The sequence below is a fragment of the Microcaecilia unicolor genome, chromosome 3 (genome assembly GCF_901765095.1).
Source record: "Microcaecilia unicolor chromosome 3, aMicUni1.1, whole genome shotgun sequence".
Lineage (NCBI taxonomy): Eukaryota > Metazoa > Chordata > Amphibia > Gymnophiona > Siphonopidae > Microcaecilia > Microcaecilia unicolor.
This window is the reverse complement of record NC_044033.1, coordinates 385,084,917-385,107,128: the sequence shown is the minus strand read 5'-3', so window position 1 is coordinate 385,107,128 and position 22,212 is coordinate 385,084,917. Positions and strand designations below refer to the sequence as shown.

Here is a 22,212-nt window from a genome sequence, read left to right as displayed (position 1 = left end):
AACTGAAACCTGGTGTACATTCTTGCACCTAAATTAGCCACGGATCTCGCTTATTCTGTAACACTGCGTGTAAATTCTAGGACTGCCCCGATCAGCCCATGCCCCTCCCATATTTTTACATGCAGATTCCGGTGCCTAAAGATAAGTGTGTACATTTAAATGAATGCCAATTAACACTGATAATTGATTAGTGCTCAATAATTGGCGCTAATTGGCTTGTTCGTCAAATTGCATGCACATGTTGGATGCATGCCCAAATGTGTGCACGCAAATATATGGCATATAGAATTAGGGTGTAAGTGCCTAATGTGCCTTAGTAAAAATGTTGACGATACAGATTAATGTTATCATTTTCATCCTCACATGCAGAAATCCTTCCATTAAAATTTTTAGCAAATTTTTTGCCAAGTTACAGATTGGTAGCCATATTGGCCAGTGGTAACAAAAAGGACAGAGAGGCTGGTGGCACCTTATAGACTAAGAGGCCTTTTTACTAAAGCTCAGCGCAGCTAAATGCTGCATACCCTATTTTATACTTACAGGCCATCTGGCACTTAACGCATGCTTATGTCCATTATCCCATGCTAAGCTTTAGTAAAAGAACCCCTAAGAGATGTATTGAGGCATAAAGGTTTGAAAACAAGTGTGCATTTCATCAGATGAATGAATGTCTATAACATCCCACCAGCCTCTGTATCACGGTGTTTTTCTGGAAAGTCCTCTAACCTCCTCCACGCTCCTCCGTTTCATGCACACACAGTTGGCAATGTAGAGTTGTCTACCTCTAATACAAAGCTAGTGTGCCGCTAAGCCTGTTATACATTAAATTAAAAAAAAAAAAAGAAGGAAAAAGGCAAAGTGTATTTGACAAATACTGGAATAGTTTTAAACGTCACCCCTTCGTATAAAATTGTGCAAAATAAGATCATTATGGCTATTTAATGCTCCACGGATTTGATTCATTAAGCTTGTTTTCCCATAGACTCAGAATGAGAATGAGAGAGAAGCTTTAGTGACTTTGGCTTCAAGTCTAGCAGCAATGGGTGGTCTGGAAACTCACCAGTAAAGACAATTTAGCCTAGTCTCAGTTCTTTATCATTGGCCTGTGTTACTGTTTTGTGGAGGGGGGAATATTGCCAGCTCTGTTTCTCAAAAAACAAAACAAAAAACAAAAACAAAAAAAAAGTCTGCGGATGATTTTGCAGCTACCTCAGTCTGTTGGCAAGGATATGGGCAAAAACTGCAGCATCCCCTGCCAAAAGACTAAACAATGAGGGCAGAATCATGCAAACAAACAAACAAAGACACTAAGCCACAGTTCTTATTTGGTACCAAATAGGTTTTGAAAGAATAAATAACATGTAGCAGGATGCCAAAATGCTATGTCATTGCAGCTGCAGATGGAATATTCTGGCCTCTGCTCCAGGAATCAGATGCCAATCAAAGGGTAACAGTAGGAGGTACTCAGAGACTTTGAGCCAATAGGATTCAAATAGGAGTTTAGGAGGAAAGTGTAAAATCCAGTTACAAGGGGGGGAAGCCATGTCCTTCCTCCTCAAGGGGTCCATAGAAAAGCCCAACTAAGATGGATATAAATGGGCACAGTGTGAGGAACTCCACCCAGGGGTCCACCAGAATCTTAGCTCCATGCTCAAGAGACTAAGGAAGGAGTGGGAGCAGTGGCGATCCTTGGTCGGCTGCCACCTGGGGCGGATCATCGCTGCACCCCCCTCCACCGGGTGCAGCGGCGTCCGTCCCCCCTGGATACAACATGACATCCCCCGGCGCAGCAGCGTCCCCCCCCCCCCCCCCGGTTCATTCTTACCTGCTGGGAGCAGCTGCGCAGCTGCTTTCTGCACTCCTTCAGCAGCGTGCACCCAGGGCGGACCGCTCCTACCCTTGGTACGCCACTGCGTGGGAGGCATAATTATACAGCGGTTGCCAGTTTGACAATCAGCCGTCTTTAGGAACCTGAAGAAAGAGACTGAAGTGCTCCCAATACTGAATACGCTTAGCAAGTTGTATGTGTAAATTCTAATTATTGCCAATTAGTGCTCATTGTTGCTCATTAAGACCTGTTATCAACGCTGATTAGCTTGTTAAGCCAATCAAGTTATGCACATTATTATAGAATATGCTTGGCTTTCAGCAGGGAACACTAGGGGGCCCATTTACAAAGGCGAACTGAAAAATGGCCTGCTGTAGTGTAGACGCAAGTTTTGGGCGCACGCAGAATTATTTTTCAGCGCACCTGTAAAAAATGCCTTTTTAAACATTTTTGACAAAAATGGGCGTGCAGCAAAATGAAAATGGCCGCTCATCCATCTTGGGTCTGAGATCTTACCGCCAGCCCTTGACCTAGCAGTAAGGTCTCATGCTGTAATCGGGCAGTAATGGTCTACATGCGTAAAATGCCAATTACCGCCCGATTACCACCCGCGCACCAGAAAATAAAAATATTTTCCAGAGTGCCTAGTGGACGCGCATCAAAAATGAAATTACTGCACGGGCCATGTGGTAGCCAGGCAGTAACTCAAAATTGATGTCTATTGGGCACACGTAGGCGCCTACGTGGCTTAGTAAAAGGACCCCTAGGTACGCTATATAGAATCCGGAAAAGAAAGTGTCCTAAGGCAGAAGGTGTGATCACAGGAAAACTGGATCCTAAACATTAATCTTATGAACCCATCTACCTTACATATACCGAAGAGAAAACTACATTGACCCAGACTGTATCTCCCACCTTACCTTCCTCTCTATCACCTGTCTCTACCTACCCATCCATCCTATTACTATGTTATACTTAATTTCCTACTTTACATAACAAAATTCTGGGTTACCTATTACTATGTAAGCTGCATTGAGCCTGCTTTTAGTTGGAAAGTGCAGGATGCAAATGTAATAAATAAATAAATAAATAAATAAATAAATAGTAAAGATAACAGCAAAGGTTGTAGCTGCCAACATCTGTAGTCTCCAATCAGGGAAGGGGGTTGAAGGCTGCAAATAGTGCCATTAGTGTATGCCAACTTCCTACTGTCTCAGGATATTTCACCCAGTAAGGGATTTATTCTGAACCTGTTCACAAAGGCATGTTTCCAGCTCTCAGGGACCATATAACATCTGAAAAAGAATTAACTACCACCATCACTGGGATATGAGCACAGAAAGTCCATAGTCTGCTATTGAGACAGACACGGGAAACAACTGCTTGCCCTGGGATTTGTAGCATGGAATAGTGCCACGATTTGGGTTTCTGCCAGGTACTTGTGACCTGGCTTGGCCACTGTTTGGAAAGCAGGATACTGGGCTAGATGGACTATTGGTCTGACCCAGTATAGCTACTCTTATGTTCTAACAGAGACTCGGTAATTCAACAAATACACTCTAACATCTACACTGAAGAGAGAAAGCATACAGAATAGTTGGAAAAGACTTGGAACTTAATCCTAAAGAGTAAAGAATTGTATCTATCACCTATTAAATGTATGTGAGATGGAGAAGCTAAAAGAGTGTGAGGTTCCTCCAAGGATACCTTCTATTGCTTCTTTGATGAGGTGTTATCGAAATGAAAGATGGACACCTATCTTTTTTCGATAATATGGGTTTCCCCACCCCTTCGCGAGGATGTCCTGCGAGGACGCCCTCAGGAAAACTTGGGCGCCCCGTTCGATTATGCCCCTCCACATAAGCTATCTTAATATGCCCATATATAATGTAAACACCTTCAGCATCCTATTTATTTCTTAAAGGAGGGGGGGTCACAATATATCAATAACAAAACACCCAGCTCCCTGTAATATCACTTATTTTCATAGTCTGTAGTAGAAAGTTACTTTTGGATCAGTCAGAACCGCATGCTACCACCACATTGGCATTATACTTAAGCCAAAACATTGGTCTGGGTGGTCATGTAATTGTTATCGATCCAAATTTACAATTTAAATATTTTTTGTATACATTTTTATATATTACGCTCAATTTTCTAAATGGAGATACGAAAAAGTACTTAACTCCATATAATTTTCATTCTCATTTTCATTTTCAACCAAAGTGTTCCACTGGTATAATACGAAATCATTAAGGAGACTTTTCCTGCCGACATGAATTCATGTTTCGCTGTATCAAGGTTCGTCTCCATATAAGTTCTCTTCGTCGCGTTTTTTTGTTATTGACATATATAAGGTAAGCCATTGCTTATCAATCTCAATGTTTTACAAAAATAAATGTATCCTGAAGTCTTCTTTTTCCACTTAAAAAAATAAGATTACCAGATATATCCAAATCTTCTAGAGGAGTTCGATCCAGTTCTGGTTTTGCTCTCATTGCATGAGTGGGCTTGTAGTTCTGATTTCTCATTGATTTTACTAAGCATGCAGGCGGTCAAAACCAGGACTGGATCAGCCTTTATTTGATGACCTGGAGCCATCTGGTAACTATTAAGAAGGCTTGGTGCATCATTTTAGTAGTTACGGACCTGTGAAATAAACTTAATGTGCACCACAAGGCTCTTTTTTGCAAGTTAAAAATAGTGAACTTTGCATGAAGGTGTTACCATATATGTTACAGGGGCCTGAGAAGATGGTTAGTGCATGCACAAATATTTTGCAAGCCTTCACATGCAGCTGAGGAAAATGAATTAACCTTAGCTTATTTACTTTTCCAGTGACAGGATGAACAAAATGCTTGGTCTAAAATGGACTTAAGTCCAATCTTAATGCTAAATATTTTTTTACTGCCTTGAAGAACTCCATCTTACCTCTTAGAATAGTAACATTTTGGAGGATTTCCCCATGCCTTACATCAACTATTTTCATTTCCTCCATGACCATAGACAAGTTTCGAATGTCAGAGTCCAAACGAGCATTCAGAAGGCTAAATCGTTCTCGTAACAGATCAGTAGTGCTCTCCATGAGAGCTACAGACTTATTTAAATAATACAGTTCCTCAGCATGAGAATTATACCCCAATGTGCAGGACAACCGCACATCATCAAGGTACTTCAGCATACTGTGTACATGGTTGTCTGTTGCATTGATGTTAATGAAGATAGTGCTTATTTCTATTTCATGAGATGACATCCGACCCTCCAGGCTTTCAAACCTCTCTGTAGTCCGATTTGCTGTATACTTGGTGTGGTATTGAAAATCTTGCATGTTCTCCTCTTGGTCATCAAGGACAGAGGAGATGTTGTCTAACTGCAAATGGAGACCCATCAAATGCAGGACCAGATGATGTATGGCTTCTGAGTTCTGGTTCATCCTCTGAGTAGCTGTACTGATACTTGTTTGAAGGTTTCTGACAAGTTCACTAGTTTTGGATGATGTGGTTCTTAGAGTGCCAAAAAGACTAGTGTAATTTTGCCAGTCAGTCACAATTTTTTGCAGAGTCAAAGTCTCCTCATCAGTCTTTCTCTGGATAACCTGCATCCAATCTGAAGTCTGCCCAGTAGTAAAGTTAATATGTTGCAGTGCAGTTCTGATATCATAACGCTCCTGGGCCATGCTCTTCATGGAAGCAGCCAGTTCAGTTGTTGCTGTCTGCCAACCTTTTACCTGCATTAGAAAGTAATCCAGTGTCTGATTGACCTGTCTGATGGAAAATGTGGTGCTATCAATCTCACTGTTGATTTTGCTCACTGTGGATGCAAGCATGTGGTGGGTTTGGGAACTTTGGTCCAGTGAAATGAAAAGCATCTGCTGAATCTTTTCCAGCTCATCCTGGAGTTTCATGATTTCCTGTCCCAGGTGGCTAGCCTCGTAGCAGAAAGAGAAATTTCCCAATGATTTCTGATCTAAAGAAGAAAAATAATTTCAGTCATTAGTTATAGCGGCTATAGCCGAAAATTGTAGCTAGCTTAAAATATTTAAAATAGTTTATACGGCATAATTATAACTGTAATTTCTGCTTTTCATTCTCCTAGTATCTTTGCTGTAAGCAATAATTGGCAACATTTATTCGGCATTTAAAAATAAGTTCAGATACAAAATTAGTTTGGAAGTCTTTTTTTAGACTTAAGCAATTATGGGGTCCTCTTACTAAGCCAAAAAGCATCTACGCTCGCCCAACGCATGCCAAAATGGAGTCACTGCCCGACTACCATGTGGCTCTTGCGGTAATTTCATTTTTCGCATGTGTCTGATACGCGCGTTTGAAAAATATTTTGTTTTTCAGGTGCGCGTAACGGACGCACGCCAAGTGGCATTTGACATGCGTAGGTCATTACCGACTGGTTTCTTTACCGCTAGGTCAATGGATGGTGGTGAGGTCTCAGACCCAAAATGGACACACGGCAATTTTGATTTTGCCATATGTCCATTTTTGGCAAAAAAAGGCCTTTTTTACAGGTGCGCTAATGAATCAGGGTGCACTCAAATCCCGTTTCTACACTACCACAAGCTATTTTTCAAAGCACCAGTGTAGTAAATTTAAAACAAATCTGAGAAAATGTTTCTTCACCCAACGCGTAATTAAACTCTGGAATTTGTTGCCGGAGAACGTGGTGAAGGCGGTTAGCTTGACAGAGTTTAAAAAGGGGTTAGACTGTTTCCTAAAGGACAAGTCTATAAACCGCTACTAAATGGACTTGGGAAAAATCCACAATTCCAGGAATAATATGTATAGAATGTTTGTACGTTTGGGAAGTTTGCCAGGTGCCCTTGGCCTGGATTGGCCGCTGTCGTGGACAGGATGCTGGGCTCGATGGACCCTTGGTCTTTTCCCAGTGTGGCATTACTTATGTACTTGGTTTAAAAATAAGGCTCTTTCCAGATCTGACAAAAGAGACTCAAAAGAGAAGACGTCAATTTTTATTAAGTAGGCCAGGAGTGTTGCAGATGGGAGCTACATTTTTTCTTCATTATCCATGTAAATGTATAGTTAGATTCCATTCAGCAAAATATGTTTTTTTTTAACCTATACTGCTCACTGAGTTTTTAGTGACCAAGAGAACTGAAGGAGGGAATTAAAAGCCTTAGAAATGTATAATCTCTTCTAACTACACAGGTTTATTTCTATCACCTTTAGCTTATATCCCATTATGGGTAATTACTTTATTATAACTCCATTTTTGTAATCTTGAATCAAATAGTGGACTCAAATATGTTAATAGTAAGTTTAAGATCTTTAAGAATGATGTTTTTCTTTGTTACTCTTCCATTTAACTACTTTTCTGTACAAGCGTTGCTTGATATTTAAATTGAAATCAATCAATAAATAATTAAAAAATACAATAAAATAAAAAAATAAAAGGTGAAGGATAAAGGATTTTTTTTTACATTTATATCCCACATTATCCCAAACAAACTCTGGTTCAATGTGGCTTACAACTGAAAATACAGTAAGACAGAATAATACAATTATATCATGGGGAGCAAGTAGATGAATATGTCTGAAACATTTAACAAGTTGAGATTAGCATATATACCCAACTGTACATTTAAAAGTCTGTCCTATAATGATGCTGCATGCTCAGAAATGGTAGCCATAAATATAGACATGCACACACCAGAACAGGCATCAATACACACATTGCAAAAGTAAACAACAACTTCTACAGAGTACATGCAAAACTTAATTTTTATTTTCTCATTTCCATCTTCCAAAATTCTAGACAGCAGATGGTCAGATCAGTAGAACCCAAACCAGTCTAAAACAACTAAAGTCAGAAACAACACAGTTTATACCTAATTGTTCAACCACCCTTAGGATTCATCTTTGGGTTTAAAAAGCAAAACCATGTGCCTGTAAGGACTGGATAAATGAATTAAAACAAAGTTTAAAGCAGATGCCCTTAATATGTAATACTTGATAGCAATAATGAAACAGTAATGGAATATTCAAATAGCAAGCAGCCTGAGCCAACAGATTTATATTTCATTGAACATAATTAACATTGTATGAACTTGGTGGCTAATAGTGTGCTGAACTGGACAGCATTAGCACATTTAGACTGACTCTGGACAGAATTTCTACATGAAATAAGCCCTTCCCTCATTATTCAATACCTCTCTGTGAAATAGTAGCAATAAAAAAAGACAAGTGCATTTTTATAATAGACCACTGCATTCCACAAAACAAAAGTGGCAAGTTCCCACATGCCATCTTTTTCTCTTGATGTAGGCACAGGGAAAAAAAAAGATGTTAAATGCTCCCAGGTCTCAACCTAATTAATGATTTTTAAAATTGTACTTATAATATAATGTCTGTTTTGGTGGCCCTTTACTAGGTAAAAACATCTCTGCACAAATACAGCGAGTCCCTATAACCAGCCCCTCCAAATGAATACAAGGATTTACAATTTAGAACTAATTACTACTCTAACAGATTATCAATAGAAATCAAACAAAATAAAACATGGAAAAGAAAATAAGATACCTTTTTTATTGGACATAACTTAATACATTTCTTGATTAGCTTTCGAAGGTTGCCCTTCTTCCTCAGATCGGAAATAAGCAAATGTGCTAGCTGACAGTGTTTATAAGTGAAAACATTCAAGCATTACTGTGACAGTCTGACAGGGTGGGAGGAGGGGGGTGGGTAGGAAGTATGCATGGGGACATCAAAGCATATCATTGATATTCTAACAGGGTGGGTGTGGATAGGTGAGGGGAGGGTGATCAACAGAGACATACAGCTTTATGGTTTATAATGGGCTAGGAACCCCAGATCCTTGTTAAGTCCTTTCTGTTGGGTGTTAAAATATTCAATCATTCTGACTTCAAAGGTCTTACGTTCTTGTATGGTTTTAAAGTTACCTTTGAAGATTCTCACTGTGAAATCACTGGTACAGTGTCCTGGTCCTGTAAAATGTTGACCAACAGGCGTGGGAACCCTGCTGGCACCAGTATTGTTCATATGATGTCTATGTAAATTGAATCTTGTCTTAAGCATCTGGCCTGTTTCTCCTTCGTTACATTTTTTACACTGAATGATATATACCACATTGGAAGATGAGCAAGTGAAAGATCCCTTTATGTTGAATATCTTTCCTTTGTGGATGACTTTGGGGTCCTGTGAAATATTTTGGCATAGTTTGCAACTGGATAAATTACAGGGAAGTGTGCCCTTCTGTTCCTTTTCAGTCTGTGAAGGAAGTTTACTTCTAATTAGCTTGTGTTTTAAATTGGGTGGCTGTCAGAAGGCCAGTACTGGTGGGGATGGGAATATCTCTTTCAGTAATTCATCCTCCTGGAGTATAGGTTGTAGATCTCTTATGATTTTCCTCAGTTTTTCCAGCTCTGGATTGTATGTCACTACAAGCGGGATTCTGTCTGTGGATTTTTTCTTTTTGTACTGTAGCAGATTCTCCCTGGGTGTTTTGAGGGAGGAGGCAATATTCTTGGAGATTATTTTGGGGTTGTAGCCCTTCTGTTTGAAGGATTCAGTCAGGGTTTTGAGGTGTCTGTCTCTGTCCCCTGGGTCAGAGCAGATACGGTGGTATCTTGTGGCTTGGCTGTAAATGATGGATCTTTTTGTATGTGAAGGATGGAAGCTGGAGTTGTGGAGGTAGCTACATCTGTCTGTGGGTTTCTTGTATATAGATGTTTGTATACAGCCATCACTGATTGAGACCGTGGTGTCCAAAAAATTGACTTTTTCTGGGGAGTAGTCAATATCAGACGCATGGCAAAAATGAAATTATCACAAGAGCCACGCAGTAGCCATGCAGTAACTCCATTTTGGCACACATTGGGGCTCATTTTCAAAGCACTTAGATTTACAAAGTTCCATAGTAATCTATTGAACTTCATAAGTCTAAAGTGCTTACACGGCTTAGTAAAAGGGCCCCTCAGTGTCTCATTTACAATTTGCTGCTACCTTTCATTTTCCTGTAAATATAGGAAACAGCAGGGAGGTTTTAATACAGATCCCTTTATGTTCCACTTTATACAGTTTATGCTTTGGATCCTGCTCCATATATCACTATTTTCTGCATCCTATCAACCAACCAATTTTCAGTGCTTTTCTATGCTGTTGGTCTGTTTCCGCTGTTTTCTTTTATAGTATTACTAGCCGTTAAGCCCGTTAAAACGGGCAAGTATTGGTATGCTCTATTTTGATGTATAACTCCCTCCCTCCCTCCCTCCCCTCAGCTCCCCGCCCTTCCTCCTTCCCTCCCTCCCAGCTCCAAGGCCCGATTCCCTCCCAGCTCCAAGGGCCCCCCCCTCCGTCCCTCCCAGCCAGCTGCAAGGCCCCCCCTCTGTACATCCCTCCCAGCTCCAAGGCCCCCCTACTTCTGACCTCCCATGTCCAGCATCCTCCCTCCTTCCCTGCCAGCTTCAAGGCCCCCAGTCTCTCCCTCCCTCCTAGCTCCAAGTCCCCATTCCCTCCCCTCCCAGCTCCAAGGCCCCCCGTCCAAGCCAGCTCCAAGGCCCCCCTCTGTCCCTCCCCTCCCTCGCAGCTCCAAGGCCCCCCTCCTCCTTCTGAGCATTTCTCCTGCCTTCCCCTCCCCCCGAGGTCGCTGCTATCGCCCCTCCCCCCCGAGGTCCCCACCGGCCCCCTCCACCCAGCTCCAAGGCCCGATTCCCTCCCAGCTCCAAGGGCCCCCCCTCCGTTCCTCCCAGCCAGCTGCAAGACCCCCTCTGTACATCCCTCCCAGCTCCAAGGCCCCCTACTTCTGACCTCCCATGTCCAGCATCCTCCCTCCTTCCCTGCCAGCTTCAAGGCCCCCAGTCTCTCCCTCCCTCCTAGCTCCAAGGCCCCATTCCCTCCCCTCCCAGCTCCAAGGCCCCCCCGTCCAAGCCAGCTCCAAGGCCCCCCTCTGTCCCTCCCCTCCCGCGCAGCTCCAAGGCCCCCTCCTCCTTCTGAGCATTTCTCCTGCCTTCCCCTCCCCCCCCGAGGTCGCTGCTATCGCCCCTCCCCCCCCCCCCGAGGTCGCCACCGGCCCCCTCCACCCGGGCCCTCCCTCCCAGTTCAATGGGCCCCCCCTCCGGCCCTCCCAGCCAGCTGCAAGGCCCCCCTACTTCTGACCTCCCATGTCCAGCATCCTCCCTCCTTCCCTGCCAGCTTCAAGGCCCCCTGTCTCTCCCTCCCTCCTAGCTTCAAGGCCCCATTCCCTCCCCTCCCAGCTCCATGGCCTCCCCTCCCAGCTCCAAGGCCCCCCCTCCCAGCTCCAAGACCCCCCGTCCAAGCCAGCTCCAAGGCCCCCCTCCGTCCCTCCCCTCCCTCGCAGCTCCAAGGCCCCCCTTCTCCTTCTGAGCATTTCTCCTGCCTTCCCCTCCCCCCCCCCGAGGTCGCTGCTATCGCCCCTCCCCCCGAGGTCGCCGCTACCGCTCCCCCCCCCCGAGGTCGCCACCGGCCCCCTCCACCCAGGCCCTCTGTTCTACATTTAACTTACAGCGCCGAAACCGCAGGCAGATCAGCTCCGTCGGCCTTCCTTCTCTGCCTGTGTCCCGCCCTTGTGTGATGTAACGTCAGCGAGGGCGGGGGACACAGGCTGGGAAGGAAGGCCGACAGGAGCTGATCTGCCTGCGGTTTCGGCGCTGTAAGTTAAATGTAGAAGAGAGGGCCTGGCCTGGTGGAGGGGGTTGGCTGCGACCTTGGGGGGGGGGGCGGCAGCGGCGACCTGCAGGGGGGGAGCGGCAGCGGCGACCTCCGGGGGGGGGAGCGGTAGCATTAGCGGCAGCGTCGACGTCCGTGTGGCAGTGACTGCACTGACTCCTCCTCAGCGCAGAGTTTCCCTCTCTGTTCCGTCATCACGTCTTGACGTGGGGGCGGGACAGAGAGGGAAGTCTCTACTGCGCATTTGCAGGTGAGTCGGTCACTTGCCATTTATATGTTTGATAGGCAGCATTGTATTAGAAGTCTTTGCAAAAGTCAGTTGAATCTCAACTTGTTTAGTTGTTAGCTCTGGAAAAAAATAATTAGCTTTATTTGACTTTGCCCGTTTATCCTAAATCCATACAGCAGCTCTGTAATATCTCCACTGCTCTGGAAATGTTTTGATGGAGAAGGAGTGTTAAAGATAGAGTCTAATGCTTTTCTTGGTATTGAGGTTTGGTACAAAAACATTCAGGCACTTGAAACTAGAGAGAAACCAGGAAGAGAGCACGCAAGGAAAGGGAAATTGAGTTGCTTTGGAAAATAGGCAGTTGTATAATGAGAGCATTGGTGATTGGTAAGGAGAGCACAGAGCAGATGGAAAGAGGGAGCTAGTTTCACATGAATAAGGCCAGCAGGGAGATGAAGTATCAATGAAGTGAAGAAAATTTTCAAAAGATAATTGGTTGGGGGCCAAAGTCCCACGATATGTGTGGAATGCAAGATGCTTAAATAATGGAGTGGATTTTCAGCAGTTACAAGGTGTTCATCTTAGTGCTCAGCATTCCCTCATTTGTGGCTGATTCACTAACACACAAACTGGTCAATATTCAGCTGGCAGCACTCAGCATTTTTTAAAGCACTGTCACCAGCTAAATTAGACCTGGGTGTTCAATGCCAGGCCATGTCTGGGCACTGGCACTGAATGGCCGGGTATGACCGGATAAGACACTTATGCATAGCATGGCTGAATATTGACCAGGACCTGCTGCATAAATGAATCTATGCATTCTCACCTCTGCCACATCTGATCCCTGCTCTTCACACAAGAGCACTGGGCCCTTCATGATCCCACAACAAGATCTTATTCCCCTCCTGACCTCCCCAACAAGAGCCTGGCCCCCTCCCAGACCTCCCCACCCCACCCCACCCAGGAGAAGCCCCCTCCTGGGTCCCTGCAAGAGAAGCCTCCTGAAATCCCCACATGCTTCCCCTGCATGAAGCTTTCCCATGCCCCAGTTGGCCCCCACCAAGTGCCTATCTTAGCGACCCTAGTGATTAAGTGGGGAGGGGTAGGCTGGGCAGAAACAAACACCAATTGCTCCTTACCTGCTACATTTTATACCAGTGGTCCTCAAGCTATGGGTCCAAAACCTTAGCAACATCTGCTCTATCAGGCTGCAGGACAAGATGTAGTAAGAGGTTCTTTTGGAGGGAGGGAAGAAGGTGACCACCCTCCCTCCACTTTGATAAGTAAAATCATTGACCCTTTCAGTATCCAAAAAGCCCAATTAGGTCCTCATTCCAAAAAGCTTGGGGACCTTTGCTCTATGTGAATAAACCAGCCTTTACGTGTAACACCCAAGTGGCTGATTACAGAAGATGGCTCCATTCTAATAGATGATCTCCCAGAAGCAAACAGCATTCATCACAGTCTATCCACCATCACTCCAGTGCCTGCTGGAAGACAGAATTCCAACAGTAACACTTACCAAGTTCTTGGACATTTTCCTGAACTGAAGTGATCTTCTTCTCGTAATGAGACTGAGTTTTACTGACATCATTAGTTATGGAATCAATCTTTTTAAAAACTGTAAAAACATAATAGGGGTGAATGAGAAGGGGTGAAAATTATATAGCACATTTTGGAGGTAATTTAATAAAAGGGCACCTAAATTAAGGGCTCCTTTTATTAAGCTTTGGTAAGTGCTAGCATGCGCTTCTGAAAATGTAAAGGGTTTATCGTGGGGTGTGTTGAGGCATTCTGCCGTAAAATCCCAATGTGCTCGCAAACCACACACTACAATTTTTTTCATTATTTTTCTCACAGGAGGCATGTCTGGGGAGTGGAGAGTGGGCATGACAGTGTGAATCAGTTCGCGCAGTCACATTACCACACTAAGGGCTCTGTTTACTAAGGTGCGCTAGCGTTTTTAGCATGTGCACAAAATTAGCGCGTGCTAACTGGGTAGGCACCCATAGGAATATTGTGGGCGCCTGCACAGCACGCGCTAATGGTTAGCGCACGCTAAAAGCACTAGCGCACCTCTAGCGTGGCTTAGTAAACAGAGCCCTAACTGATTAGCGTAGGATTAGCCAGTGAACCCTTACCGCCTACAAAATAGGAGAAGGTAAGAGCTCACATGCTAATTTTTGGTAATGGCCAAGGGTTAATGGCAACATTCATGCATGGCCATTAATTTGGAAAATGGAAAATTGGACGTTTTCCATCTGCAGTACAAACGGCCTTAGCACACAAGAAAAACTCATGTACGGGCATGCTAGGACCACTTCTTACCACAGCTTAGTAAAAGGACCTCTAAGTTAGCAGAAGGTGCCTACTTTGGCATTATTTATAAATGAAGCACATTTTCAAAGCACTTAGATTTACAAAGTTACGTGGAGGGGCATAATCAAATGGCGCCGGCCAAATAGCTGGCCGGCCATCTTCGGGGCCGGCGCCATGTGTGGGCGGAGCCAACCGTATTTTCGAAAAAGATGGTCGGCCATCTTTTTTTCGCTAATACGGTTGGGCCCAGGCAAATGTCAGAGTTCACCGGGTTTGAGATGGCCGGCATCGGTTTTCGGCCATAATGGAAAACAATGCCGGCGATCTCAAACCCGGCCAAATCCAAGGCATTTGGTCATGGGAGGAGCCAGCATTTGTAGTGCACTGGTCCCCCTAACATGCCAGGACACCAACCGGGCACCCTAGGGGGCACTTCTAAAAATTAAAAATAAAAATAGCTCCCAGGTGCATAGCTCCCTTAACTTGGGTGCTGAGCCCCCCAAATCCCCCCCCCAAACCCACTCCCCACAACTGTACACCATTACCATAGCCCTACATGTGGGTACAGTGGGTTTTGGGGGGTTTTGGAGGGCTCCCATTTACCAGCACAAGTGTAACAGGTAGGGGGGGATGGGCCTGGGTTCACCTGTCTGAAGTGCACTGCACCCACTAAAAACTGCTCCAGGGACCTGCACACTGCTGTCATGGAGCTGGGTATGACATTTCAGGCTGGCATAGAGGCTGGCGAAAAAATGTTTTTTATTTTTATTTTTGGGTGGGAGGGGGTTGGTGACCACTAGGTGAGTAAGGGGAGGTCATCCCCGATTCCCTCCGGTGGTCATTTGGTGAGTTGGGGCTCTTTTTTGAAGCTTGGTCGTGAAAAAAAGGGACCAAGTACAGCCGGCGAAATGCTCTACAAACCTGGCTTTTTTTTTTCATTATTGGGCAAAGCCGGTCATCTTGTGAGCACGCCCCTGTCCCTCCCCCGTCCCGCCTTCACTACCCTACCGACACGCCCCCTTGATATTTCGCCGGCTCCGCGGCGGAAAGCAGTTGAACCCGGCCAAAATCGACTTTTGATTATACCGATTTGGCTGGGTTCAGGAGATCGCCGGACATCTTCTGATTTGTGTCGGAAGATGGCCGGCGATCACTTTCGAAAATGAGCTGGATAGTAGGCACCTATGGCTTTATAAAATACTTGCAAAATCTAGCAGTTATAGCATCTACATTCAAGGCATAGCCATGCCTGCTCAAGAGCAGGTGTAAATATTAGCATACATGCATATTTTATGAAATACACACATTCCCTCAGATTCTATATAGCGCACCTAGAGATCTGTACTGAAATCGGCGCAGATTCTATAACAATGCACGTAACTTAACAAGCTTAGCTAATGAGCACTAATTGGCACTTAACAAGCAATAATGAGCACTAATTGGCACTGCTTAGAATTCACACGCACAACTCGCTAAGCTTATTCTGCAACTAAGTGCGACAAACTTACATGTGCAGGCAAAAAAGGGCGTGGTTATGGCCGGGGAAATGGGCATGTCTTGGGCATTCCAAACTTTATGTGCCTAGTTATCAGGGGCGTAGCTGCTATGGGGCCACGGGGGCCTGGGCCCCCGTAAATTTGGCCCTGGACCTCCCTACTGACTCCCCTCTCAACCCCCCCCCCCCACCAACCCGCCGTCGCCATCTGTACCTTTGCTGGCGGGGGACCCCAACTCCCGCCAGCCGAAGTCTTCTTCCTGTGTTTGGTTTCTTCTGAGTCTGACGTCCTGCTGCACGTATAACGTGCAGCACGTCAGACTCACAGAAACAGAACGAAGCCTTGCGATCTGCAGGGCTTCGTTCTGTTTCTGTGAGTCTGATGTCCTGCACGTTGTACATGCAGCAGGACGTCAGACTCAGAGGAAACCAAACGCAGGAAGAAGACTTTGGCTGGCGGGGGATTGGGTCCCCCGCCAGCAAAGGTACAGATGGCGACGGATGGCAGGCGGGTCGAAAGGGGGGGGGGGTCAAACTTGTTGGAGGTGGTGCTGACGGCGGCAGGGGATATCGGCAATGGCGGGGGGTGTCGGCGGCGCCGGGGGGGCTAAAATGTGCCCCCTCACCTCGGCTCTGGCCCCCCCTACCGCTGAAGTCCAGATACTCCCCTGCTAGTTATAGAATCTGGCCTAGTGCGCCTAAATCTACGCGCATGGATTTACACCCAGTTTTCGTTGGTGTAAATGGATGTGCGTAGACTTAGGTGCTGAAATATGAACTAAGCATATTCTATAATCAGCGACTAAATCTAGGCGCCAATTATAGAATATGCTTAGTTGGCATTGATTTCAGCACTGATTTTTTAGGCGCCATGTATAGAATCTCCTCCATTATGACTCTGCCCATGCTCCTCCAAGCTCCACCCCCTGTGCATGCCCAATAGAAAGGTATGTGCCAGCTTGTACCATACGTATTTTTAAGCATGACCTATTTTTATAGCCAATTCAAGACCAAAATCACAAAGTAAGGAAAGAAAATCATATATGTCGTACAGAAATCCTCCCCGTCACTGTAGACTAAAGTCACTGTTCGCCCCCTTCAATATTACTGTTAAGTGCAGAAAAAGGACCTAAGTGAAAACACAAAATCCTTTCTGGAAAATCCAAGGGACAACACCATCACTGGTCCTAAGAAAACTCCACGACATTAATGTAATCTAAATATTCAAACATATAAATTAGTCTAAAAACACACAAAAAAACTCCAGTTACTTATTTTCAAGGGGAAGAAGTTGTTTTCAGTTCAGCTTCTTTACTTCCAGTGTTGCAGTATAGAATCAACTTGCAATATCTCATAGCAGGTAATCAGCCTTCAGGTCTCAAAGACAAGGAAATCTATTACCCCACACAGTTCTGTAGAGCTTTTTCAGGACCACTGATGGTGTTTTTCCAGAAGGAATTTTGTGTTTTCACTAAGGTCTTATTTTTTTTCTTACATTTGTACCCCGTGCTTTCCCACTCATAGCAGGTTCAATGTGGCTTACATATTATATAAAGGTACTTATTTGTACCTGGGGCAATGAAGGGTTAAGTCAAGTGACTTGCCCAGAGTCATAAGGAGCTGCCTGTGCCTGCAGTGGGAATTGAACCCAGTTCCCCAGGACCAAAGTCCACCACTCTACCCACTAGGTCACTCCTCCACTCCAGTCTAACAGTGGTTTAAGTCTATAATGGCAAGGGGAGATTTCTGTGTGATATATCTAATTTTATACAGCTATTTACACACCTAAACCCAAAAATGGTTTATAAAATTGTTTTCCACATGTCTATTTATTAATTTAAGAGGCCACAGATTCAATCAGTGTCCTAGTCCCCTTTTTGACCTAGCACTGACTCACCTATCGAGGCAACTGCTACAATAGTGATTATCATTAACACGAAGACAATATATAAGGCCTTCACTGACGTCTGCAGTGATAGATTCTTCTGGCATCTTCTGCAGTTTGTTTTCATCCTGCCTGAAAAGAAGGGACATTGTTCTTGAAAAATGATAAAAACATGAAGCACACAGGTCTGTGCATACTGGAGAGTGCAGGCGAAGGAACAAACTTTAAAACAGAGAAACCAAGGCTGCGTGCTGGACACAAGGAGGTTTATCAAAATTTTATATCATTGCAATGGTTTGCACAAAGTGGGAGCTTCCCACTAGTGACCCCAGCCGATGATTCTGAGTGTGCCATCTGTTATATGAGCTGCTAAAGCAAGGTCCTTGCTCTTCTGTACCTGTTTTAGATAGATAGATAGATAGATAGATAGATAGATAGATAGATAGATAGATAGATAGATAGATAGATAGATAGATAGATAGATAGATAGATAGATAGATAGATAGATAGATAGAACTCCAGCAAAACAAGAATCTTCGGTTTCTGCAGAAAAAAAATCTGTGACCAAAAGTGGCTGCTCTGCTTCAGCAAAAACCAAAACTGCCCTCCCCCAACAGCCCCCATTCCCTACCCCCACCTGACCAGAAAAGCCCCCTCCTAAGCCCATCCCCAGCTGCCACCCTTCTGAACACCCCCTCCCCCCCCCCCCAGCAGTGGCTCCCTGCTGGGTCTATCTTGTTGGTGGTCGGTAGTAGGCACAGGAGCATCCCCACTTGTTCCTAGGCATGGCCGGTTCTAGTCAAAATGGTTGCCAGGACCTCCTGTTGGAGGTCTGCGCAGCTATTTTGAAATTGGAACCAAATTCCAACACAAGCTGTACAATCTGAAGTTCCTGTACGAGAAGGAATGCACCTCAACAAAGTCTAGCCCTCTGTCATACACTTTCATTGCTTTAACATTCTCAACTCCTCTCTCTCTCCTTCCTCTCAAACAACTTCTACTATCAGCACAAGCATAGGAGCCAACTTTTCAAAATTATTGGGGGTGCTAAGCCCAATGGAAATAACCCCTCCCTGGACACATACAAGGATTTTTCTCAATATTGGGGGTGCTCAAGCACCCACAGCACCCACAGAGTCGGCTCCAATGAGCACAAATGTCTATAAAATCACATATGTGGACTTACTGTTTTGCCAGTTTCTGAAGGATGGCATATCTTCCTCCTCTCCAATAAGCTCTTCTTCTGAAATACAAAAACATTTACCTTTATGCACAATCTTCTCTATGGGGTCTTTTTAATAAGCTGTGGTAAAACATGGCCTTAGCATGCCCTTATGCAGGTTTTTCTCACACACTAAGACCATTTTAATGCAGCCATAAAAATAGCTTTTTCCTATTTTTTCTATTAACGGCCATGCACTAATGTTGGCATTAGCACTTGGTCATTTTGTCAAACTACCATATGTGGAATTACTGCCACCTGACATACTCTCTAAAAAAAAAAATTAAATATTTTTTAGTGTGGGGTTAGCATGCGCACATTTGGCAGTTACTGAGCGCATCCTGCAGTACACTTCATTACAACCTAACACATCTTAGTAAAAGTGCCCTTATATCTGTTCAGACTTGTAGTGCATTGTGTAAGACGAACAGTCTGACAGAAGGGCTCTTTCAAATCCTCAGATCCAACTGTCAGCCACAGAACAGAAGGAAGCAAATGAGCTGCCACCTTCTCTAGCTCTTTGGTGGTCAACTGCAACATTGAAGGAGCCTTTGCTATTCGATAAGGGTATTGGATCAAATCTGAAAAAGACATTTAAGAGGCTGGTTTTCGAAACAGAAAAATGTCCAAAAAATGTCATAAAGTGGAAGATGGACGTTTTTCTCTCGAAAACGTTCAAGTTGCAAGTTTCGACACTCCAGTTTTAGACTTTTTTTTCTCTACGGTTCATCCAAATTTCAAGGGTGTGTGTTGGGAGTGTGTTTTGGGTGGCACCAAAAGATAGACTTGTTCTGCAATAATGAAACAAAATGAAAACATCTAGGGCCAAAATTAAGACATTTTTGGCTAGACCTGTTTCAATCAAGAATAAGTGACCAAAAGGTGCCCTAATTGACTACTGGAGGGATTAAGGCATAACCCCCCCTTCCTCCCCAAGTGGTCAAAGACCCCCCCCCCCATTTAAAATGTGACAGTGACAGCACATACCAGGCTCTATGACAGCTTCACAAATATTATGGTCATTCCTATTATAGCAGCAAGCAGGCCCTGGAGTAGCCTAATGGTCATGTAGTGAACTATAGAGAAGGGGACACAGGCCCATATCCCACTCTAACTGGTACACTTGTGATGGACAGTGTGAGCCCTACAAAAACCACTAAATACCTACTGTACCTACATATAGGAGATACCTGAAGGCGTGAGGGCTATTGTAGTGGTATATAGTTAGGTACCGTAGGTTTTTCTCTGTTCCTGTTTGGCTCATCATACAATATAATGGGGTTATGGTGAGATGTGTACCTGGGTCTTTTTAAATGAAGATCACTACAGTGCCCCCTAGACAGCCCCATCGCTGGGATGCATATGTGGCCAGTCTACTAAGAATGATGGCCCGCAGACATCTCAATGGCTGCTTTTGGAGTGGTTTTTCTCCTGGACTTTTTTTTTTTTCAAAATGGTCCCAAAAGAAAAATGTGTTGAGCATAAAACATGTAGAAAAACTGAAAAAGGCAATTTTCGAACCAAAAAGATAGGCATCTTTTAGGTTCAAAAATGGCTATGTTCAACACTCAATTTTTAGTCATTTTTAGCAAAATATCCAAAACTGGACTTAGACATTTTATCAAAAATGCCCCTCCACATATATAAGATAGATGGCTTTTTAAGCCCAATGTACCCAGAACAGTTTTCAGCTGATAATTCTCCTAAATCTAACCACTCAAAATGCAATCCACTAGATTTCAGATTATTATTTGTCTGGTTGCCAGTCAGATTCTATCAGATACGTGGCGAGTAATTTTATAATAGGGCTAAAAGTGCTATTTAAGGTGCCTATGTTAAGCCTATTTTAGCAGGAAAAGTAGGTACCTACTTTTCCTTATAAATACTAGTGGCCAAAAAGATACTTTAATTTAAGGTGTGATTAGAGCTGGTATAAATGCCTGCACCTAGATGACTGCAAGAACTCACAGAAATTACAGTATTTTATCATCTATGTGCATTCTTCTGTGCTCCACCTAAGTTCTGCCCAAATTCAACCCATGCACATGCTCGCCAGCGAACTACACGGAATTGAGCAATGCATGCACTTTCACACTGGTTCAGAGTATATATTATATAGAAAGGAGTTCAGGTTAGGGAGGAAGGTAAAATAGGTCAGGTTATTTCTACTCCAGTAGATAGTTTAGATCTGCCTCAGTTTCTGGAATCTTCACAGGTTTTGATAACAACATAGTAACACAGTAGACGGCAGACAAAGACCTATACGGTCCATCCAGTCTGCCTGAGAAGATAAACTCATTACATAAGATATGAGGTGATATGACATATGTATACCTGATCTTGATTTGTTCATGTTATTTTCAGGGCACAGACTGTAGAAGTCTGCCTGGCACTGTCCTTGTTCTAAAACCTTTGAAGTTGTTTTCAAAGCCCTTGAAAAGCTCCATTCCAGCCCATCCAAATCTATCCAGACACAATCAGAGCACAGACCGTAAAGGTCCACCCAGTATTGGCTTTGCTTCCCAATTGCCAGTGTTGCCACCTAGTCTCCGCTAAGATTCTTTGGATCGATTCCTTCTAAACAAGATTCCTATGTGTTTATAGAAACATAGATAGAAACATAGAAACATGACAGCAGATAAAGGCCATATGACCCATCCAGTCTGCACATCCACTGTAACCCCTAATTCTTCCTGTTCCTAAGCGATCCCACATACTTGTCCCATGTCTTTTAAATTCTGGAACAGTCCTCGACTCCACCACCTCCACCGGGAGGCCATTTCATGCCTCCACCATCCTTTCTGTGAAATAATACTTCCTTAGGTTACTCCTAAGGAAGTATTATTTCACAGAAAGCATAGGCTTATCCCATGCATTTTTAAATTCCGTTAGGGTTTTCATCTCCACCACCTGCCACGGGAGGGCAATCCAAGTATCCACCACACACTCGGTGAAAAAATACTTCCTGACATTATTCCTGAGTCGGCCTCCCTTCAACCTCAATTCATGTCCTCTAGTTCTATCACCTTCCCTTTTCTGGAAAAGGTTTGTGGAATAATACCTTTCAAATATTTGAATGTCTGTATTATATCACCCCGATTCACTTTTCTTCCAGGGTATACATGTTCAGGTCATCAAGTCTGTCCTCATACGTCTTGCTATGCAAACCACACACCATTTTTGTCGCTTTTCTTTGAACTGCTTCTTACATCTTTAGCAAGATATGGCCTCCAAAACTGAACACAATACTCCAAGTGGGGCCTAAACCAATGACTTGTACAGGGCCATCAACACCTCCTTTCTTCTACTGGTTATACTCCTCTCTATGCAGCTTAGCATCCTTTTGGCCACGGCCACCACCTTGTTGCATTGTTTCGTCGCCTTGAGATCCTCGGACACCATCACCCCAAGTTCCCTCTCCTGAGTCAAGCTTACCAATCTCTCCCCTCCTGTCTGGTACATTTCTTTTGGATTTTTGCACCCCAAGTGCATCACTCTGCACTTCTTTGCATTAAATTTTAACTGCCAGACTCTTGACCATTCTTCCAACGCTTGGAGAT

At 44.1% G+C, this 22,212-nt stretch overlaps 1 protein-coding gene across 1 annotated transcript in view; it reads right to left on the bottom strand.

Moving 5' to 3' along the window:
- Nucleotides 1–22,212, bottom strand: part of SCARA3 (scavenger receptor class A member 3) — a 66,601-nt gene that overhangs the window by 12,077 nt on the left and 32,312 nt on the right. The window contains exons 2-5 of the mRNA XM_030198669.1: nt 18,617–18,673; nt 17,443–17,562; nt 13,254–13,352; nt 4,760–5,794 (exon numbers count right to left, since the gene is read on the bottom strand). Coding sequence (XP_030054529.1) covers nt 4,760–5,794; nt 13,254–13,352; nt 17,443–17,562; nt 18,617–18,673 — 1,311 coding nt within the window. The remainder of the gene's footprint in view (nt 1–4,759; nt 5,795–13,253; nt 13,353–17,442; nt 17,563–18,616; nt 18,674–22,212) is intronic.